The sequence below is a fragment of the Lepidochelys kempii genome, chromosome 18 (assembly GCF_965140265.1).
Source record: "Lepidochelys kempii isolate rLepKem1 chromosome 18, rLepKem1.hap2, whole genome shotgun sequence".
NCBI lineage: Eukaryota > Metazoa > Chordata > Testudines > Cheloniidae > Lepidochelys > Lepidochelys kempii.
In genome coordinates this window covers 9,230,702-9,251,126 of record NC_133273.1, presented here as the reverse complement: position 1 = coordinate 9,251,126, position 20,425 = coordinate 9,230,702, and the positions used below count along the sequence as shown (strand labels likewise).

The window sequence follows — 20,425 nt, the reverse complement described above, 5'->3', positions numbered from 1 at the left end:
CTTGGCCCAAGCTCCGGCCCAGGAGTAAGGGGCAAAGTGGAGCAGCTCCCATCCCCATGTTACCAGCCCCATAGAGCTTCACTTCATTCAATGAAGCCTCATAACTCCAGGAAACCAGCCGAGGTCCACGCAACCCAGTCAGTCGCCAGTGCTAACAAAGGCACCTTTATTTGCAGGGGGTGACACAAAGCCCGGCTATATATCTCGTGCGCCCTCCCTACACCCCCCAGCCTCCTTCGGGGTTAACAATTCAGACACCGATGCGAGCTCTGGGACTGCAGCTTGGCGGAGATAGTGTCTCTGCCCAGGGGCAATTCTTCTAAATCAATTTTCAAAACAATCAGGTTAGGGGCTTTTAATTAAGCTTTCCAGCGGTGGTTAAAAATAGCCGTTTACTTTTCTGGGATCCTTGCTAGGCGCCAGGATCGAAATGAATCAGAATGAGGGGGCGATTACCCGCCAGGGTACAGGGAAATATATGTTTATATATGGCCCAAGAGGACGGGATTCACAAAGTTACTTTCTTGCATTCGCAACTGCTACCTTCCCCATGCCCAGTGTTGCGCTGGCCCTTGGACTTCCAGACCCAGAATCGTTTCTATCCCTCTTTCAAGGGCTGTGGTGGAAAAGAAGTTGAAGATGGAGAAGGCCTTATTACATCCTCTAGTCAGTAGGCCGGTCGATGCCGGATTGGCCCCTGAGGCCTCTTCCCCGTATCTGTGTTGTTATTTGTAGCCTGATGGCACGCAGAAGCCCCGTTGTGCTAGGCGCTGCACATCAGTAAGACTTGGTTCCCGCCCCCAGGCTAACTAAGAACACAACAGGTGCCGAGTCAATTTCTGAAGGTGAGGGATACAAAATCCTTATTCTAAGGGTGCGGAGGGCTCTGTGCTTGCAGAGAGGAAAAACTATTAAACGCCCGGCCAAACTTGAAACTGATCCCAGGCGCTTGAAAGAGGAGCCTAGAGACCAGGGTGATGGACGCTCTACAAAGGTCCAGACAGAGCCATCTCAGAGCGTCTAAAAGACTTCAACCCCCTCCCTCTCTAGCTGTTTGGAACCCATCCGCAACCAAAGAAATTAAACAGGAAAAAATACCCTGAAATCCAGATGAGGTTGAAGGTGCTCTCCTTACCTCCACCCTTGGTTTCCTAGTATAGAGAGGTAATTCCTAGCCTATGCAGATCTTTTATAGTATATAACCGCTGGAACAGCTAGACACAACAGGGCGAGGTAAGGGTGACCTCTTTCCATGTCCATGTCGTTGCAGTTTTACAGCAGATCCCCCAGGTTATTTTGAGGTGTTCCTCCCCGCTTTAAAACTCCTCTAACTACAGCAGAAGGGAAGCTTGCTGTGGTCCAGTATGAAAGAATAAGCTGCAACAGTTCCTTCCCACACAAGAGCCTGTCAGAATGCAGATGCTTTGACTGAGGTGTTTCTCCCCAAGGGAGCTCTTAAAGGGACCACTGTGTTGGGTTGATTAAAGAGTAATTAGGGGCAGTGGGGCTCCTTCAGGGCTGCTTTGGACTAGCCCTGCGCAGCGGGTTTCTCCTTAGGTGACCCAGATACATTACAAATATGGCTGAAATAACTTTTGTCCCGTATGGGTTGGGATGGAAACCCCATGAGCCCATCCTGCAAATCCCGACACAGTAGCGGCTAATTAGGCGCTCAGGCGAAACACAGCAAGGTAAAAAGAAGTGACATAGGCACAGAGCCCTTTCCACTTGTAGCTCTTGGACCTGTGAGGGCATGAGTTGATTTAGTTGGGGTTGGTCCTGCTTTGAGCAGGGGTGGGACTAGATGACCTCCTGAGGTCCCTTCCAAGCCTGATATTCTATGATTCTGGGATAGGTTAGGGTTAGTTCGTCGCATATTCCCCACTGTTCCCTTTTTTCCAACCCCAGAGCAGAAGGTAAAAGAAATTCCTGGAAACTTTCACCCAACTAAGACACCCAGGCGACACCCTAACCTCATCAAAACAGGGGTAAACTCAGATTCACGCCAGCGGATTTACTCTGGTGTCACTGAAGTCAGAACCAGCCCTTCCTTCTCTGTCTCTGTGCTGATGGAGCATGGGAAATCTATGCTTTTCCACCCCTGCCACCCACCTAATTTTGGATGTCCAATGAGACACCCCCAAAGAGCTCGGATTTGCACGGGGAGGATACTCAGCGATCAGCTTTCTTTGACGTGTCTCAAGTTGAGCACCCCCAAAATCGCCAGCCACTTTTGAACATTTCGGCCAAAAGATGACACCCTGTTAGCAGCGGACACAGATATTCCTTCAGAGCTGAGCGCGACCCTGTCTGGTCCTTCCTGCTCCCGCTAACTCCCTTGTCGGTTTCACGAAGAGGGTGGGCAAGACTGGGGGTCAGAGCGATAGGGCTGGGGATCCCTTTGAAACAGACTCACAGAAATAGAGATCCGTTGGATTCTGAATCCGAGGGGGAGAGGGGAGATGCCACAATCGCATTTTCTAAGCGAATGAGAAAATCGGGACTTTCCAGGATAGGCTGGAGGGAAAAGAAAATGCGGGCATACGAATTTATTTTTGCTTTCCACCTCGACATTTACTCCCATATCGGTTTCAAGCACATTGGACTACTTTCCTTGGCTTCTGCACTAGGTTGTCTTTCCTTCCCCCCCCCCACCTTCAAACCGCTTCCCTCCCCCTTTAGATCTCAGCGTGTTTGCTCTTGACTTCATCCACTAAGTCAATAGTTTGAAGATGCCCTCATCCTCAGAGCCCAGAGCCCCCTTGTCCCCTCCCTGTTTTCTTCTGAGGATAATGGTGCCCTTTTGTTGTGTAATCAGGCTCCTGAGGGGTGGGGAGACAGATATAGATTCTTGGCATTTGTCGGTGAAAATGAAAGCTGGATTAGGCAGAGACGGCTGCACACTCCATGGTAAAGGACAACAACTATTCCCCCATTGAAAGTCCCATTCTGGTTTGGTTACTTTATCTTTAAAGTTGTTTGTATTTCTAAAGTGGCTATTGATGCACTCAGAAAGTGTAGCAAGCTGTCAAGGCTCACTTCAAATGAAAGGAAAGGAGGTTAAGGGGAGAAAAGAGAGTGAGAAAAAAAATACCATAATAGGAGGAGAGGGGAATAGTTTTTTTTTTTTTTTTAAAAAAAGGATCAGATTCAGCCGTGTATAAAGTTTAAAAACTAAGGAGAGCAAGTCATGAAGTCACAGCAGCAGGAAAAAGAGCAGGAGCTCCTGATTAAAGGGTGTTTTGGGGGTGGTTGTTTTTTTTAAAGCAGCCAGGATATTTACACTTTCCTTCCTTCCCTGGCAATTTGAACCCCTCTTTAAAAAAAAAAACATTTTAAATATTTGCCCTGCTGCGTTATTAGTCTGCGGAGCTGTTTTGACTGGGGGATTTCTCTCTACCCGGGAAACTTGACTCTTTGCAATGGAAATCAGAACTGATCCAGATCTGTGCTCTTCAGTGAAGTTATTTTCTTCTTTACTATCGATACTGGTAGTGAAAACTTCTCCTTGACACGGATTTGGGGAGGGTCTGCTGCCAAGTCTCAATGAGGAAGATTGTTTATCTACCTACGATTAATCTTTAAGCACTTTCCCTTCAGGAGAATGGAGATTCTAACAATGTGTGTTTCCCCCCCAAACATCATTTTACTGCATCAGTTTCGGGTTCTTCAGATTCGTTTTAATCCTGGACATTCTCCCCCATTTCTCCGAGGCAGTGACTGATTATTTCCCCCTCTTTCCAACAAAGAGAAGAGGGTGGGGGGTGGGTTTTTTTTTTTAATATAAAGAGACATTTTAAAAAAAGTTTTCTGCTCTCTTTGCCGGAGTTTGAGGGAAACAAATGGCTGCTTACCCGCTGCGAGGATATTCAGCAGAACGCAAAAGAGAGGGTTGGTGGCTGGAACGAGATTAAGTGGGAAACTCCAGGAAAAAGCAACAAGATACAAACCAAATATTCACAACCCCCCCACCCCTGAACAGGGCTTCAAATAGCAATATGTGCTGCGTTTTAGCAACAAACAATAATCATGTCTCGGCCTGGGGGGTGGATTTGAACGCATTTGAAAGCGTGGAAGTTTCTGCACAGAAATAGTGAATCCAAAATTTCCCACATTTCACTCAATATATTTTTAGTCTATTAATTGGCAGCTTCGACTGTCTGGCATTGCGTCTACTCCAGCCCCATTCGAGAATCTGCGGCTGGGATCGATGATTTACAATCTAGAAAGGTCGTGTGGTATTCTTCCACCCCTACATTCCTCCCCCGTCCCAGGTCTCTCTTTCCTGGCAATCAAATGGGTTGGAAAGAATTCCTTAGAGTTTAAACAGGAGTATCTTTTGAAATCGACCCGCCTTTTGTATATTTCACACGCTTTTTAAAAGACCTTGGTCACTAAAAAAGATTCCCCCTGCATCTCATTCTATCCACAATTTTGTTGATCTTTCATGAAAAGTAAATCACGAAGAGTCTAGGTACACGGATCCCTCTTTGGTCCCTGCAAACAAGTGAGGTATTTTTCTTTCAAAAAGTTTGCTTAAAATAATTTTTTTTTAAATCGACATTTCAAAATCAACTTTCGTAGCCTCCTTTCTAGATCAATTTTAGGAACGTCTTTACAATCCCCCAACATCCCCCCCTCCCCCAGTTGCTGGAAAGTTTCTGAAAAACAGCCTAAATAGTCTTGTCGAATCAACTTTTCTCTTCCTCCTTTAATTCCCAATAAGTATGCAAATCAATTCGTCCCCATAATAGAAGCCAACAAAATTATTGCAATCATCTTCCGACTTTTTTCGCCCACTCCAGATTTGGACTAAAATGTAAATTGCAATAGGTCAGGGAGGAGATTTTTCCCTCTAGTTCTTTTGCCAGCTGTTCACTGGAGAATAGCGAAGTAAAATCATAATAAAAAACCCTAAAGTTTTTGAGCGGAGCATTTTCAGGGGAAGGTACCAGGGGATTGAAACAAACGCCTGATTAAAAGGCGTTCTGGCAACACACAATTTAGGAAGAAGTCTGGGAGCGGAATTTATTAGCATGATTAAACATTGGACCTCATTTCCCATTTCCACCACTTAGTCATGATGACAATTAGAAAAGGGGAGTTGGGGAGGGGGAGGAGGAATCAAATCTGTTAGGAAGCCACAACCACTCCAAACGTGCTGATTTGCGGAAGAGAACCTCCCTCGCTGATGCTGGAAAGAAATAAACCCAGCTACACAAGCCAGGCTTTTCTGCTTTGTGTTTCCAGAAATCCCGAGCACCCACAACTCCAAAGTAGCCCAGCCCCTAGGGGGAATCAGCAGGAGAACCGATTCCAAACACTGAGGCGTTTCATAACTAGGTTTCGACTCCCCTCCCCCATCTCTGTCTTTTTAAAGAAGCGACCAGGTCACTTTGATCTGCGATCTTTAGGGTCTTCAGACAAAGAAGCCAGTGAAGGCTAAACGACTCCTAAAGTGTCCTCCTCCCCCAGCTTCTGTACCTAAACCGAGAAAGGACCCTTGCAAAAGAGCCATGCCCTCCGTTATTATACCCCAGGGTCAGGCAAAGTGCTTCCTTCCAATTTTAGAAACAGCAAAGCAACGCAGAAGAGAGCGAAAATCCAGAAGGGTTTCCTCTCGCGTTCAGAGAGCCTCGGGGCAGAGGGACAGCGGGTTTAAAGAGGAGTGTGTGTCTAAACACCGTTTGCTCTTCCCTTCCTACGCATTGCTCCCACAACCGCCGCAGCACCGCGCTGGCAAAGAATTATTTAGGGCTTCCTTTCCGTTTCCCTGGCAGGGTCTAGGCACGGGGTGGTGGATACGGCCTTGCACGGTTCGAGGCCTGGGCTTCCTTTGGGAACGGGCAACCGAAGCTGAACTGTGGCGATGACTCGTTCATGGGAGATTCTCTTTTAAGGAACCCCCTGTCTTTCTTTTCTTTTTTCTTTTTAAATAATAGCAGGTCTAGCTCGACGTTCAAAGCCAGCTACCATCGCCGCAGCAGGTGTGGGAGATGCTGCCAGCAAAGTCAGCGTCCTGTGATTTCTGGTTGAAGGAGGGGAGGGGAACTATATTTAAAACGTGTCCCTTGCCCCCGGGGGGCCATCTCCCAGGGAAGGAAAAACAACGCCTAGTTATAGGAGAGACTTTATAGAATCATAGAATATCAGGGTTGGAAGGGACCCCAGAAGGTCATCTAGTCCAACCCCCAAATTTATTGGTTTGGGGAATTTATTTTTTGGGAAAGCGCTTTCCCTTTTTAATCACGAAGAAAAAGAGTCACAGAAGCCAGGACCACAAAGTCTAAGTGGCTCGAGAAGAACGGTCCGGAATTCTCTAAGCATATGTTGTAATCACACCCCCCCCTCCCATAATGAATGAGCAAAGACGCTGCCCTCCATACCTATACTTTATGAATGAGCATTAAGGGGGCTTCTCCTTCTCACCCCCCCCCCCAACCCGCTCCTCCGGCTTCTTTGACCAACCCTGCAGCGGCTAGAAACCGAAATGGCCCTTCTCAGCAATTCATCACAGGACCCAGAGCCACCCAAGCAAGTAATAGGTAGCCTCAGATCTAGTCTGTCCCACAAGACAGAGCGCCTGCTAATTAACAGCCAGCGGTTCCTGCAAGCAGCCCGAGCAGTCTGTAATATGATGAACTTTCTTTGTACCGGTGTCACCACAAATGTTTCTGATAAGGAAAAGCAGCCAAGGATCAAAGGCTGTAAGCTCCTCAATTTCCTCACCCTGCCTCTGCTTTCCCTCACCTACTTTCCCTTTCACACTCTTGCCCCCACGAGCTGCAACCGCCCGTTGACAACTCGGGCCTCAGAGGCAGAGGGTATTTCCCAGCTCTTCCCAACATAACAATTGCACTTTCATCTTCCTTCTTCAGTGGGTTTCCTTCTCGGTTCCCTCCCCCAACCAGGAAGACACGCGGTCTTTATGAACTGTCATTAGCCGGCATCTGATTTCTTGGGGGGGGGGGGGGGGAGATCAGAGAAAGTACAGCGTAAAAGTGACCCCTCCAAAAGCAGATTCATCCGCTCCCCTGGAAACATTCTTTGCAGCCAGAGAACTCGAAAGACAAGCGGGAGGCGAGGCAGGCAGGCACCGGTTGATTATTTGCAGCCACCAAAAGGGGACAGTTATGATTCGTAATAAAAATAGGTACAAAATCTAGCTGCTTCCGTGTCATACCGGATCTCAGTGTATACCCCCCCCCGCCACCCCCCGGGGTGTGCTGATCGCCCCCGTAGTTTAGCTAAGACACCTGTCCTCCCCTCATCCTCTGGCCAGGTTGGATATTTTAGCAAGCGCTCTCAGCAAATCCCAAGCATGCGGGACACCCAGACTTGAAGATCTCTTCCCTGATGCACCCAAGCCTTGTAGCTGAACTTTCAGGGAAAGGCCTGGAGCGTCAGCTTTGGTTGGGATTCAGGGTTACAAACTCTCTCTTCTTTTTAATGGTTGCCCTCCCCACTCCGAGAGTGGGGAGGGCAACCTAGAATGAAGGCTAAAGTCTCCTAGTCAATATCACTCCTAGTCAATATCAGACAATATTAGGAAGCACTGAGAGCCCTGATCCCCTCGCCCAACCTTGGCCAATCGAGAGCCTAGATCATAGCGCATTTCAGATTAAAATGACAAAGCAAAACCCACTGGGGGGGGGGGGGGGGGAGAAATGTAGCGACTGATTGAAATTTCTTTCTTTCTTTCTTTCTTTCTTTCTTTCTTTCTTTCTTTCTTTCTTTCTTTCTTTCTTTCTTTCTTTCTTTCAGCGAGGGAGAAGAGCCCGACTATAATATCTGAAAAAGTTCAGGTCTCAAGAGGGTCCCTTATTTGCTTATTTCATATGTAACAAAGATATTTTTCAGCAAGATTCGCCCCCCCCCCCGCTCAAGTAACCTTACAGCTTTAAGGCAAGTGTTATATGTACTTTAAAATCCTGCCATGTAAATTCCACTGAAAAATTTGGAAAGCTTGGGGGTTGGGGGGGGGAGGGGAGGTTAATCCGGGTTTAATGCTATGATGCAGTCACAGGACCAGGGCTAGGCTGATTGTGTTATCTCTTCCCAACATTTGGGTCTCCCATATTTCACCCAGCCAAATAGCTGCGAGAAAAAAGTGCGTATGGAGGCACTCCTGACGCCTCAGGAAAATATGTTATTAATATCTAAATAACTTCCCAATACTGTCTCTAAATCTCCCCTGCACCACTCCAGATGATGAATTCGTTTGAAGTATTCTCCCCTCTCATCTTTTCACTGTCTCTCTTCCTCTCTCTCTCTCTCTCTTTTTATACCCGGCTTATTTCAAACTGGTAAATATCTAATTCCTTTAACCACACTGCAGACACCTCCACTCTCTTATTTGCCATTCTCATTTAGATAGATCCCTATAGATCTCTCTAATAAACCCCGTCACAGCCCTCAACTCTTTCTGGAAATTTTTTTTGGGTCCAGGGGCTTGCTAACAATGCACATCCACAGTCCTAGGTCAGACGTATCTGCCTTCGATTCTTCCTGCCATATAATTGAATGTCCCCCCTCCCCCAAACAAAAACCCGTGGGTTATAAATACCTATTCCTTCTATTGTCTTCCCTTTCCCTGGTTTATCATTGATCCTAACCCCTATCCCCACCCCAAATCAGGGATCATAACTACCTGGTTCATATTTGTCCTGGTGTATAATTAAATCCATGCCCCCCCCCAAGCTGGATTATAAACATCTTCCTTATATTATTCCTCTTCCTGCTGAATAAGTGAACTCCCTCCTTCCCTCTCCGGCATCCTTGTCTTAAATTTGTTTTTGTTAAAGTGTCTTGTATTAGATTATACTGGTGTATCCCCCCTCCTACCTTATCTGTCCTCCTCTCCTCTCTCCTTCCCGTCACACTCGATTTAGGAAGGAGTTTATCTTGCAAACATTTGCCTACTTTGTTTATGTAGACCAGGTTCTGCAGCTACTTGTTCCCAAAAGCCACTGTTTGCCTTTGTAATTGTTATCTGTGTTTATTGTTGTACCTCATTTGTCTCCGCTTTTTTTGTGACATGTAAGCTCTGTGTGTGCTCACACATAGTCTCGCCCCCCCCCTTCGCTCCCTGGTTTTTTTCCCCTCTCTCTCTCCTCTCTGAAATATGCACAGAATAACTGAGCCTAAAGCCAATGAATTGCCTGACACCACCCTATCTTTTTTTCTGCCCCCCATTATTAGAGCTGATCTCACTCCGAACACTCACAAATCCCGCCTGGTCTCTGTTTGATTAGATTGCCAACCTTAGGTAATCCCTTGATTTGATGAAGTGTCTGTTCCCTTTCCCTTCTCAACATACATTTACAGAGAAGGCGCTTGTTGGTTTTAAATCAATGCAGATTGCTGGCTGATAAACCGCCTGAGACCCTCCCCTCCCCAACTCCGACCCAGGGAAACAATCCCCCTTTCCAGGTGTGACAGCACAAAAATGTTGCCGAGAAAGAGGGTGGGGGCGAGGGGGGAAGGAGTCCCCTCTTTCTCCTCATTCATTCACTCCCCTGGAGCCTAATTAAATTTGGCAGGTCCTTGTACACACAATCAAAACAGCTTCCTTCAGTGTCGCAAGCCTCCGAAAACCACATTAGCAGCGATTGCTGCTGCCAAATTAAATTGTTACCACCTTGAGCTGGAAGTGTCTAAATATCCCCACCTTTCCTTCCCCGCCTCCCCCTGTCCCTTGCTCCCGTTCACACCTGTACATGGTCCCTTCCCGTTTTCTGCCCTTCTTTTCACACCCTTCCCACACCTCCCCGAAGCAAAACTGATACGGTAACCCAGATAGTTGCTTCTGGATCTTTTGCACCCCACAGCAAAATGCGGGTGTTGCTCACTTTGTGAAACCCTGTGCCACACACACTCTTACAAGAAATCGACCAGGGGGTTGCAGTGTGGGGAAATACGCAAACACACGGGATCTCTCTCTCTCTGTCTCTCTCTCTGCGTGAGCACACAGACACAGAGAAATCATCTTTCCCTATACTGCTCTGACTGTAACCTGGTCAATTTCTTATGCCTGTTTAATTCTACAATTAAATATTTCACACAGATCTCCTTCCCTCATACAGTAGCCTAGTTTTTATATATGTAAATTTTGAGCAATATATATGTTGCTAAGGGTTTTTAACATTGATCACACATGCATTTTGCCGTTGCAGACGATGCAGATAAAGCGCGCGTGTGTGAAACTGACCAGATTACAGTATGGGGAAGATGTGTCCATATACGCAAGGCATATAAGGAACTGATCTTCACCTGGTCGGTTCTTTACATGCCTTGCCTATGTAAAGGCTGCACACAGACCATCTTCCCATACAATAAACTTATCCATTCCTTGAGCGAGCCAGCCCCTATCCCCTTCACTCCTATTTCCATTGATTGTGGAGCAGTCCGCAGCGCCTGGTTGCAATTAATACCATTTGCTCGTCTGCACTAGGCCTTGCCCCCTCCTCCCCTTCTGCGTTAAACACGAGGCATCTTCCCGGGGCCCTAAGCTGTTGGTTGTGTCCACACCCATCCTCGCCGCAGCCCGCAGGATCCGCATCACCGGCGTTCGGCGGGGCCGGTTTGGGTGCGAATTTGCAGCGCCACGTGGCGCTCCCTAATGCACCCCAATAACCACAATCAATAGCAACACGAGCACCACAAATAATAACAACTCGGGTTTAACGAGGCTAAAAAAAAAAATAAAAAAAAAGAGGAGGAAGAAGAAGAAATGAAGCCTCATGAATATACGCCCAGGGCTAGCTGGAGTGAGCCGTTTAAAGATGAAAGTGCAGAGAAATAAAGGCTCAATTTAATCTGCCTTAAAACCCTTCAACTTAACGTTTGTGCTTGGAACTCAGAGAGTGAGCACTGATTGGGGATAAATACATTTCTTAGCATGCCTTGGAGCTATTACACCCCTCTCCAACACAGCTCCCTATTCAGCGGCCACAGTTTTCATTACCAGCTCTAATAAGTCTTAACATTATTAAATGCCAAGCAGATGATAGAAAGAAACAGGCGCAGGGTGGAATCTTTCTTTAACGCTTAAAAAGGGAGCGCATTGAGGGCTGTCTTCCTCCGGCTCCCTGCGAGGAGAGCCCCCAAACAGAGCAAAGGCATTTGCCACGAGGGCAAAAAGCCCCCAAACAAAGTTCTCTGCCCTCCCCCCCTCGTCGCTTCTTTTCCCTTTTCCTCCCCCCGATTTTTTTTTTTTTTAAATAAAGACCAGAGCCTTTCGTGGCTGTGCTTGAAAACTACCGGTCCGAGTGCCCAGGGGTTGTCAGTCGTTAAAAAAAAAAAAAATAAAAACCAAACCAAGTTGCCATTTTGGTTAAGCAGAGGTGAGATCTCTAAAGATTAAAAGTGAGCCAAGCTGGGACTCTCTCTCTCTCTCCCCCTCTCTCTGAAGTGTGTTATTAGTTACTTTAATTGGGGCCATTGGAAACTTCTTCGGACTGCAACAAAAGATTGCGGTGAGATCTTGTTTTGGCTTTTATTAAAAAACCCAAACCAACAACAACAGCCCGCCTCCCCCCGCGATAACGCTTGGGGCCAGCGGGTGAGATGCAACCGATCCGCGGCTGCAAACCCACCGGGCTCCCACCGCGCACGCACCCCGGCCTCCGACAAAGGGCGGCGGCTGTGTTTCGCTCGCAGATCTGGGGGAGCCCGAGCCGCTCTCCAGAGCCAGGGCCGCCGCGGCGAAAAGACCTGGGGGTGTCCTTCTGCAAGGAGCCGAGGAGACAGCCGTGGCACGGACGGCTGGGGGGGGGGGGGGGCTTTCTGTGTTGCACGCGTTCTCCCTCAAAATCCCGAGATGTTCCACAATTCGCCCTTGATCGAAAACGGACTGGGTCCCCCCCCCCCACCCCTACATAAATCGGGGACCACATATGTCAATTTACCTCTTAGTAACGGGGCAAGGACGCTGACAGCTACGTTCCCGCTTTATTCTTATTTTCTGGGGAGGTGGGGAGCCGTGCGGGGGGGGGATATTTGTGCAGCTTTCTCACCGGCGGATTCGTTTATTTATCTATTTTTTTAAGCAATAAGCTCAAACTAAAATCTTTTAAAAAATAGCGCAAGGGGGGAAACAATCGGAGACCCAATAGGACCGATTTGCAAATGAGCATTGGCTCCTTCCAAAATCACACGAAACGTTTTGCAGCGTCCCACGGCTCGCCTTTTCCCAACAGACGGTCCTATAATATTACAAAACTACCTAACAGCAGGGAGTTTTGAATAATTTATCTCCTTTTCTTCCCCTCCTTAGCCCTTTGTCCAAACTTTTTCTCCTCCTTGCAGAATTTTGAATGAGAATGGACAACGCTTCCCCCACCCCCACCCCTTTACTCCATTTTTTTAAGGCAGCTTAGATTTTTTTTTCTCTTTTTAAACTGTTTGCTTTTGTGGCCAGGAATCTTTTGCTTATAAAGCTTCAATAGACTGGAAGGTCTTTGCAAATGAAGTTCATCTTCAAGGTTGGGGGAAAGGAAAGAAACAGGAGGGTCGGATCCTTCAAGCGCCCCCTTTTGTGCACCTTTATTTGAGACTTAGAGTAATGTTTGATCGTGACACTTGGCAGCTTTTTCTTCCCAATTCTGCCCCCCCCCTTTCAAACCAAAATCCCGGGACTTCGATGTCCCAAGTCACTCGCCTTGTCTCAGCGCGGGGGAAACGCTGCACCCGGTGAAAACAGATTGCAAGAGTGAGCTCTCCCCAACACACACATTTTGGAGGCTTCTGTGACAGAAAATAACTATTTTTTCCCCTCTGACCCTAAATTCTGCCACTAATAGTACTGCAAATCGCCCGAAGAAACCGCAACCTCTTCACACCAAACCAAACCAGAAACCAACTGATTGAAAAAAGACTAACCGAAACCAGAACCCTTCCGAAGTGAAGTGAAGTGAGCTGGAGCTCACGAAAGCTGATGCTCAAATAAATTGGTTAGTCTCTAAGGTGCCACAAGGCCTCCTGTTCTTTTTGCGGATACAGACTAACACGGCGGTGACTCTGAAACCTTCCGAAGTTGCAATTTTCCCCAGCTTTCTACCCATTTCATAGAAATGAGCGAAATCCTTTCGAGGGTTTTCCTAAACGGACTCCTTTCCTCTCAGAAAACAGGTGAGACTCCCTAACTCAAGAAAAGAGCAGATTTCCCTTCAAATAAATACACAGGTTTCTGGCCCCCCACCCCTGGGAGTTAGCGTCTAGTTTTGATTTAGAAGCCGAAAATATCTTGATGGGAAAATCCCCAAACCGGATCTTTCCCTTTTCTCTCCAGTGAAAACGAGCCCTCGTCCTTCCATCAAGATCGATGTGAGTGGGAAAGAAACAGGGACTGAAATGTTTCAGAGTCGCAGCCCTGCTCCTCTGTATCCGCAAAAAGAAAAGGAGGACTTGTGGCTCCTTAGAGACGAACGAATATAAATCTCCCCACTGTATTTTCCGCGGCATGCATCCGATGAAGTGAGCTGTAGCCCACGAAAGCTGATGCTCAAGTAAATGTGTTCGACTCTAAGGTGCGACAAGTCCTCCTGTTCTTTTCACAGATTGAAATGTATATGCGACATTCCTCTCTCAAACTTTTTATTGACCCAACATCCATTTCACGCTGTTTATTTTATAGCCTTTCTCATGCTTGTTTCATGGATTCGCATTGACAATTTTTTTGGGGGGGGGGGGTCCCAGAACGGTTTGGAATCAAAAATCTAGAAACGGTTTCGTTGCAAACATTTTGGTTCTGCAAACTTATCTTCCTTCTCCCCTGCAATTTCCCTGGGCACAAGAACTGATGTTTATCAAAGTTTACAGGTTGCTCCGGTGTTCTCCTTACCCAAACCCGCGAGAGGAGATGGCAGACGGGAGATTTCAACAAAGCGCTCCGCTCCTTCCCGCCCCACGCCCCAAATGGGCTAAGAAGCCTTTCCTCCATCTCCGCCGCTTTTGTTTTTCAAGGAAAGATTTCTTACAACTGCTCATCTGAGCACCATCACCCCCAGACGGGTCGCTCTCTGGTTAGCAACGGCGCCTTTGCTGGTGCCCAAAAGCAGAACACATCCCAGTCTCTCTAATTGATATTGATTGCCCAAATCGCTCAACTGTCAGCCAGAGTTTCAGGGGACCACTTAGATAGCAGGAGAAAAATCTGTCTAACAAATTCATTTAGGAATCTCTGATCCCCCCCAGCCCCTCCCTCCCTTCTCTATAAATAATTGATCCACGGTGACTGCAAGGAAAATACCAACATCTTTTTTCCTGCATCTCAGATGGCTCGGAGAGGGGGCAGAATGTGATACAGGTACCCCATTAATACCCTCCCCTTTCCAAGGGCCCATCTATGTACAATTTCATCAAGGCCTTTCTCTCCATTTGTCTGCTTTTCTCGTAGATCTTTCAGAAAGGGCCCTGGGGACAGCTTGTGTCCTATCTATTAAAACAAATCTGGGGTGATGGGAGTAAAAAAAGGGAGGTGGGAGAAGGAGGGGGCAGCCCTTGTCTCAAAGGGCCTCTAAAGCATTTGATTATATGGCCGGTAACTTTTGACATGGGTGTTGATTTAGGAAACGCTTAATCACTAGAAAGAGGTGGAGAAAGGCAAGTTTTGCAGACATTTGCTGATCCTGCTTCACCAAATTCTGCCCCGACCTCCAGTGACAGCAAGATCGGGTCCAGGCAAAACCCATCAAGGACCAGAGTTTCGGCAAGTGACAAATATTAAGCAAGTGTCGCTTATTGCAGGCGGGCGGGCCCAGGTCTGGCTGCCCGTCGAGTTACCTTTGTCGCCCAAAATGCCGTCTATGCTGTGCTTGGCTTTTTTCTCCCCGTCTTCCTCCTTCTTGTCGCAATCCTCCTCTTCCTCTTTCTTCCCGAACTTGATTCTTAGCACTCGGCTAATCGAACTCACTAAACCTCAGACAGTCAAAGACAAAAAGGCAAGTATAAGCTGCTTTGGAAAAGGGGTGGAAGCGAGACAACCCGCCAACGCTTCCAAAGTTGAGCAACAAGAAAAGCAAAAGGATGCAGCGGGTCGGCAAACACATGCCAGGAACACAAACGACACACACACACAAACCCAGATCTATGCACGCATAGCCATAAACTTGCGAACACAAACTCATCATAGAAAAAAAATCCACACACATAGACTCCGAAATAGACACATGCGATGTAAATACACACTCAGCAATTTACACACGACCATAAGCTGAACACCCACTCAGGAATAAACACCAACACGCACTAATTCCCACGCGTTTCCCTCACTCTCGTTGCACAAACACACAGATCACATACGTGCACACGTCAAGTCACAAGCTTTGACACCAACACCCTCGTTAACACGAATACACACTTAGCACTCCCCAATGTGCAATCACATGCATGCAGGCAATTACACACACGCTAATAGGTATGTCTCACACACCCACATGCTCTTACCTCTGTCACCCACACATTTATCACACAGACACAAATTCACACTTATCACACACGCACGTGCAAATCACAGACACACACAACCAGAGGTACCCACACGGAAATACCCACTTATCCCACCCACGCTCCCCCCCTCGAGGACACAAATACATACACGGCATCTCGTTCTCGTTTTGTTTGTAATTGTGAAAAACCGAGCACGGGTTGGCCTTTCCCCCTTTGCTTTCCCTCCCTGACATGAATGGGAGATTGATGGGGGTAGGAGCAGGGGTTCAGAATCGGGCCCACTGCTGGTTTCCTTTAAACTCTTGGTCTTGAGGTACTTCCAAGGAGGGGAGTTTGGGCGTGGGGAGGGGGTTTGTCCTGCGGAGACTGGAGAGCCATGGTGCCCCCAAACCTTTGCTTATTTATTTTAACTTGAATTGAAAGATTCTCTCCCCACCCTCTGGACATCATCGGGGGGGGGGGGGGGGAGAAATTTGTTCCTTCCCTGAGCAACTCAGAAAATCACCCAGGGGCGATTGAAAAACCCCAGGGTGCTGGTAGGTGCTGTGTGTTCACCCCCTTTAGACTGTCTCTGGCTCCTTTGCTGTGGGATGGAACAGGTAAAGTCTCACCAGTGCCCTAAACTTGGTCTCCTTTCCACCATGGGTTTAATGTTTGCCTTATTCCATTTTTGTTTGTTTGTTTGCAGAGAGAATTTAAATGTGCACTTTCAGGTTCCTTTCTAGGGAATCTTGAGATGATTTTCTTTTAACATCACTTTATTGCCATGCCCAAGAGACAGAAACTCCTTTATTTGGACGCAGCCCCTGAGAAGACGTTTTGTAGCCTTTGGATATAGGCTGGGTGTCAGTCTGTGGTGGCTGTAGATAATCCTTTCCCTAGATCTATTTCTATCTGGATGTTTTTTTTCTCTCTCTCTCTCTCTCTGTGTATTTCTTGCCAAGCTGCCTTCTCACCTGAGGGAACAGTGCTCCTGTCACAGTGCCCATCTTTCAGGAGTCTATCTCGGATTTCCCAGCTAAACATCCCTGGATTCTCTCTCTTGTACTCCTCGATTTTCTTTTCCACGTCGGGAGTGGCAACCTGCTTTTGTGATCAATGGAGATCAGTGGGGGGGGAGTAAGTGCAGAGAACGGAGAGGGGGGTGGGAGAGAGAAAAAAAATCACTTTTAATTTAAAAAAGAACCATAGGCTTTCAGATTTCCCATCGAGGTCTCTATTCCGGTCTAACAAGAAAGATATTTAATTCCAAGTAAGGTGTGGGGGGGAATTAAATCTGCCTATATACCCCCACCTCCCAAGAAACAACTTGATGCCAAAGATTCTTTTGTCCCAAGCTCTTCGCTTGAAATTGACAAGGGTAGATTTATGGTGTGTGTATGAAATCGAGTATGGGAAGGGGGGAGATATTTCGGGGAGATCTAGACTCACATCCACACCACACCCCGATTTATCCTTCAAATGCAAAAGGGCTCCCCCCCGAGAGGCACCGGGAACCGAAGCAAATGCTTGAGTGTGCCCCACTTGTTGCATGTGGAAAATCATTCTAATTTATTCATTGCCTTCAACTCCGCACCGCTTTTCTACCCAGTTGATTCTGCAAATTGCAGCTTTATTAGACGCCCATCCCCCCCCTCCCCTGCGCGCGCCTGCATATACGTTTCATCCAAACAATGCATTTTAACAGGGATGGGGGGCGACGGGGCCTCTTGGCTTCTTGCGTTCAGCTTGGGGGCCAAGGCACCGTCGGGAGAGTGGGTGCATTATTTTTTGGGGGAGGAAGGGTGGGAGTTCAGTGCCCAGGCTGCATTGGAAATCGGAGTTGATGGGAATTGCCAATGGGATGGCGGGGGGGAGGTATTTTCCCATTGGCTTCAACAGCAGCAGGGTCCGAGTTGTAAGCCCCCAGCGCCTGGCTGGAGCAGCCTCTGCTTGGCTTTGCACTCACCCTGGGTTTGCTCCCTCCGATCGCCCCGGGGCGGATGGAGCCGGTCTCCTGATACCTGCAAAGGATTTTGGAGACGCAGCCATGGGAGACTCGCAGCTGCCTGGAGATCACGCAGGGTCTGATGCCGTGGTGGGCCATCTCCACTATCTTGTGGCGGATATGGTTTGGCAAGGGCCTGCCATTAATGAACACCCCGCCGAGCTGGTTCACTCGGCCCTGGCCCAGAGGAGTCGACACTAGAATTCAGAGGGGGGGGGGGGGCAGAGGAGAAACGTCGGGTCAGTGACAACTAGACCATCTCTATGCGTGTATCTTCCCTCTCTGTGCATCCCCCTCTCTCATTTATACACGTGTTTCTCTGTTTCTCTGTGTTTGTTTTGATGGCTGTAGATCTCTCTCTAGTTCTTTCGATAAACCTTTTCTCTCGCTCTCTCTCTAGATCCGTGTCTGTATTTCTATCTGCATCGATATACTTCCATCTACCACCTGTATCTATTTGTATTTTCCTCTCTACAGAGAGATAATCGACAGCGGCAGTAATATTCGCCTATCGAGCTCGAGGTCTTCATAAGAAAATAAGGACCCGTTTTCCTAGCGATAAATGAAAATCATTTTTCTCCTCCCCAAAACAACCAAAGTATTATCACCTTATATGGCTGATGGTCCCCATAGTTTGAACCTGGCTTTGAAATACAAAGGTGTTTAAAAGGAAAGTTTTCTTGCGCTTTTTTAGTGCCTGATCCAAACCGCAGGAAAAGGGCACGTTTTTAAAAAAATCACACGGCTCAAATGACCTCGTCAAAACCCTCCGGTTCTTTCTTTGCTCTGTGTCTATCAGGGGGAAAGGGGAAGGATATTTTTGTTAATGGCAAGGAAGCCGTGCCACGGGAACCGTCTTAACATTTTAACAGCAAACTGGACCAGCAAAACGTCGGTTCTTTGCGGTGGCAGCGATTAACAAGAGCGCACCTTGCACTGAGCACGCATCCTAATGCATCCGATGAAGTGAGCTGTAGCCCACGAAAGCTCATGCTCAAATAAATTTGTTAGCCTCTAAGGTGCCACAAGTCCTCCTGTTCTTTTGTCATCCTAATACAGAGTCTGCAGAATTTTCTTTCAGGGGCCTGGGGGCGGCAGGCTTTCTAATCCCGACCTCCCCCATTGGTTTAATACCTGGCAATGTATATCTTGCAGATTAATACAATTTCACAGTCTCGAAAACACCGAAGAACTCAGCTGCATAATTTGCGAAGAGGTGACGGGGGGGGCGGGGGAGAGGGGCCGAGTTTCTCTTTGCAAAGAACAGTCGATTCCCGAAATTGCCTCCCGATTTAATAAGAATCATGCACTACGAATTCGAAGTCACTCGGCCAACACTTGCTGGATACATCATTAGCGACAGATAACACTCGAGTGGCCAATTTTACATTCAAGAGGTACTAAAATCACCGGCCGCTCTCTGTTCATTATTCCCAGGCATGTTGAGCAAATATTGTTGTAATCCTTTGATCCTTTCCCTGGCCGTCTGTTTTACTTCATTTGCTACAGAAAAGCACTCGAGCAAATCCCCCCAGCTTGTGTGTTTTGCAGCCTGCGTGGGTTTCCATCGGGTTTCGGTTTGGCCACTTGATCACGGCTTGCCTGAGACTCTCTTGTTTAATGCATGCGGGGAGAGGGGTCCCACTCTGAATTTGCCTCTGCTAAACAGCCAGCAGGCGGGTGAGAAGGAATACTAATAATAAAGGTAATGTGCAAACACACACCCAGACGCCCACACAATGAAGGGGCAAATAAATCGAGAACTGAATGCAGCAGCGCTGCGAGCTGTGGGGGGGGGGGGGGTTGTGACACAGCATCTGACAGCTCCAGGGGCCTCTCATGAGCTAAAAAGCCCCCACACATTCGGCGGCAGCTGCAAGCGGGTCCATTTAGTCCTTAGCAGGGACCCTTGTGCCAGGGGTGGCTACGGTCTCCGAGGCTTGGGAAGCCGCTTCCAAAGGTTGAAGCGACGCAGCCCGGGAGCGAAACAAAAAGTTTGGGGAGAAGCTCCGAATCGTGTCCGTCTAGGGGTTTGAGGTCTGGAGCGACAACCAGCATGGCGGGGGGAATCAAACTCACCACGCTAGTTAAAGTCAATTACCGGGCAAATCACTGACGGCTGTGGCAGAAAATCAACCGACTGAGATCTGCCCCCTAAACTATCTGAGGGTTGAAAGTTACAGGGTAATTAGCTTGGGAATCACTCCGTCTGTTGAAAGTTTACCTTCCCCCTGGGCGCTAAGGCTGCATTATGGCCCTGGCAGGGAGGGAGATGTCCCCCCAAACCCCCCCCCCCCCAGCGATCGGCTGTTTAGAAACGAGTCATTTACAAGAGACATATTGGTCAAGACCTACCTTCCAAAGGAAACCCAGTGCGCGGGTAGTTCTGTCCCGGCGCGGGGCGCATCATTCTGGGAACTGTCCCGGGTAAAGTTGCCATTCCGGAGTCAGTCTGGGGCGCTTGGGTTTCAAACAGACACACAAATCAAAGCCGGGCCACCCCCTTTTCTGGGCTGAGCGAAGCGAAGTCCCGCGCGCTGCAGGCAGACGCGTGTCTTCTCCCTCCGTTAAGGCGCAGGGCTCTCCTCCCCAGCCCCGGGCTGCAAAGAGAACGGAGAAATCTTTTGCTCCGACAGGGAAAAGGGGGAAGGGGGGGGGACTCACCCCCCGCCCAGAAATTCTTCTTAAAGTTTTAGTGGTGTGGCTCAGCCGGCCTGAGCTTTCCTTCTTCAGGAATGTAACACACCGACTAGAGGGGGAAGCAGACACATCCCGAGCGGTCTCAGGGCTGGGCTGGGCTTCTGGGGGGACTGCTTCCCCCCCTTCTGTTTTATTTTGTTGTTGTTGTGGTGTGGGTGGGTGTGGGTGTGTGGCAGTTGGCGATCGCTTAGGGGACGGCTGTTTTCAGGAGATGAGGGTGATGGGCGGGGGGGGGGGGGGCGTTATGTCAGCTGGAAGGTTTGGAAATTAAAGCGCCTAACTTTGGCG

At 48.1% G+C, this 20,425-nt stretch overlaps 1 protein-coding gene across 2 annotated transcripts in view; it reads right to left on the bottom strand.

Annotated features, from left to right (window-relative positions):
• PAX7 (paired box 7) overlaps positions 1-19,877 on the bottom strand; it is a 148,938-nt gene extending 129,061 nt beyond the window's left edge. The window contains exons 1-4 of one of the 2 annotated variants that reach the window (XM_073316339.1): positions 19,793-19,877; positions 17,399-17,634; positions 16,407-16,536; positions 14,785-14,919 (exon numbers count right to left, since the gene is read on the bottom strand). In XM_073316339.1, the coding sequence (XP_073172440.1) occupies positions 14,785-14,919; positions 16,407-16,536; positions 17,399-17,634; positions 19,793-19,877 (586 nt within the window). The remainder of the gene's footprint in view (positions 1-14,784; positions 14,920-16,406; positions 16,537-17,398; positions 17,635-19,792) is intronic. The other variant, XM_073316341.1, reaches the window with a different exon arrangement.
• Between the last annotated feature and the right edge of the window lie 548 nt (positions 19,878-20,425).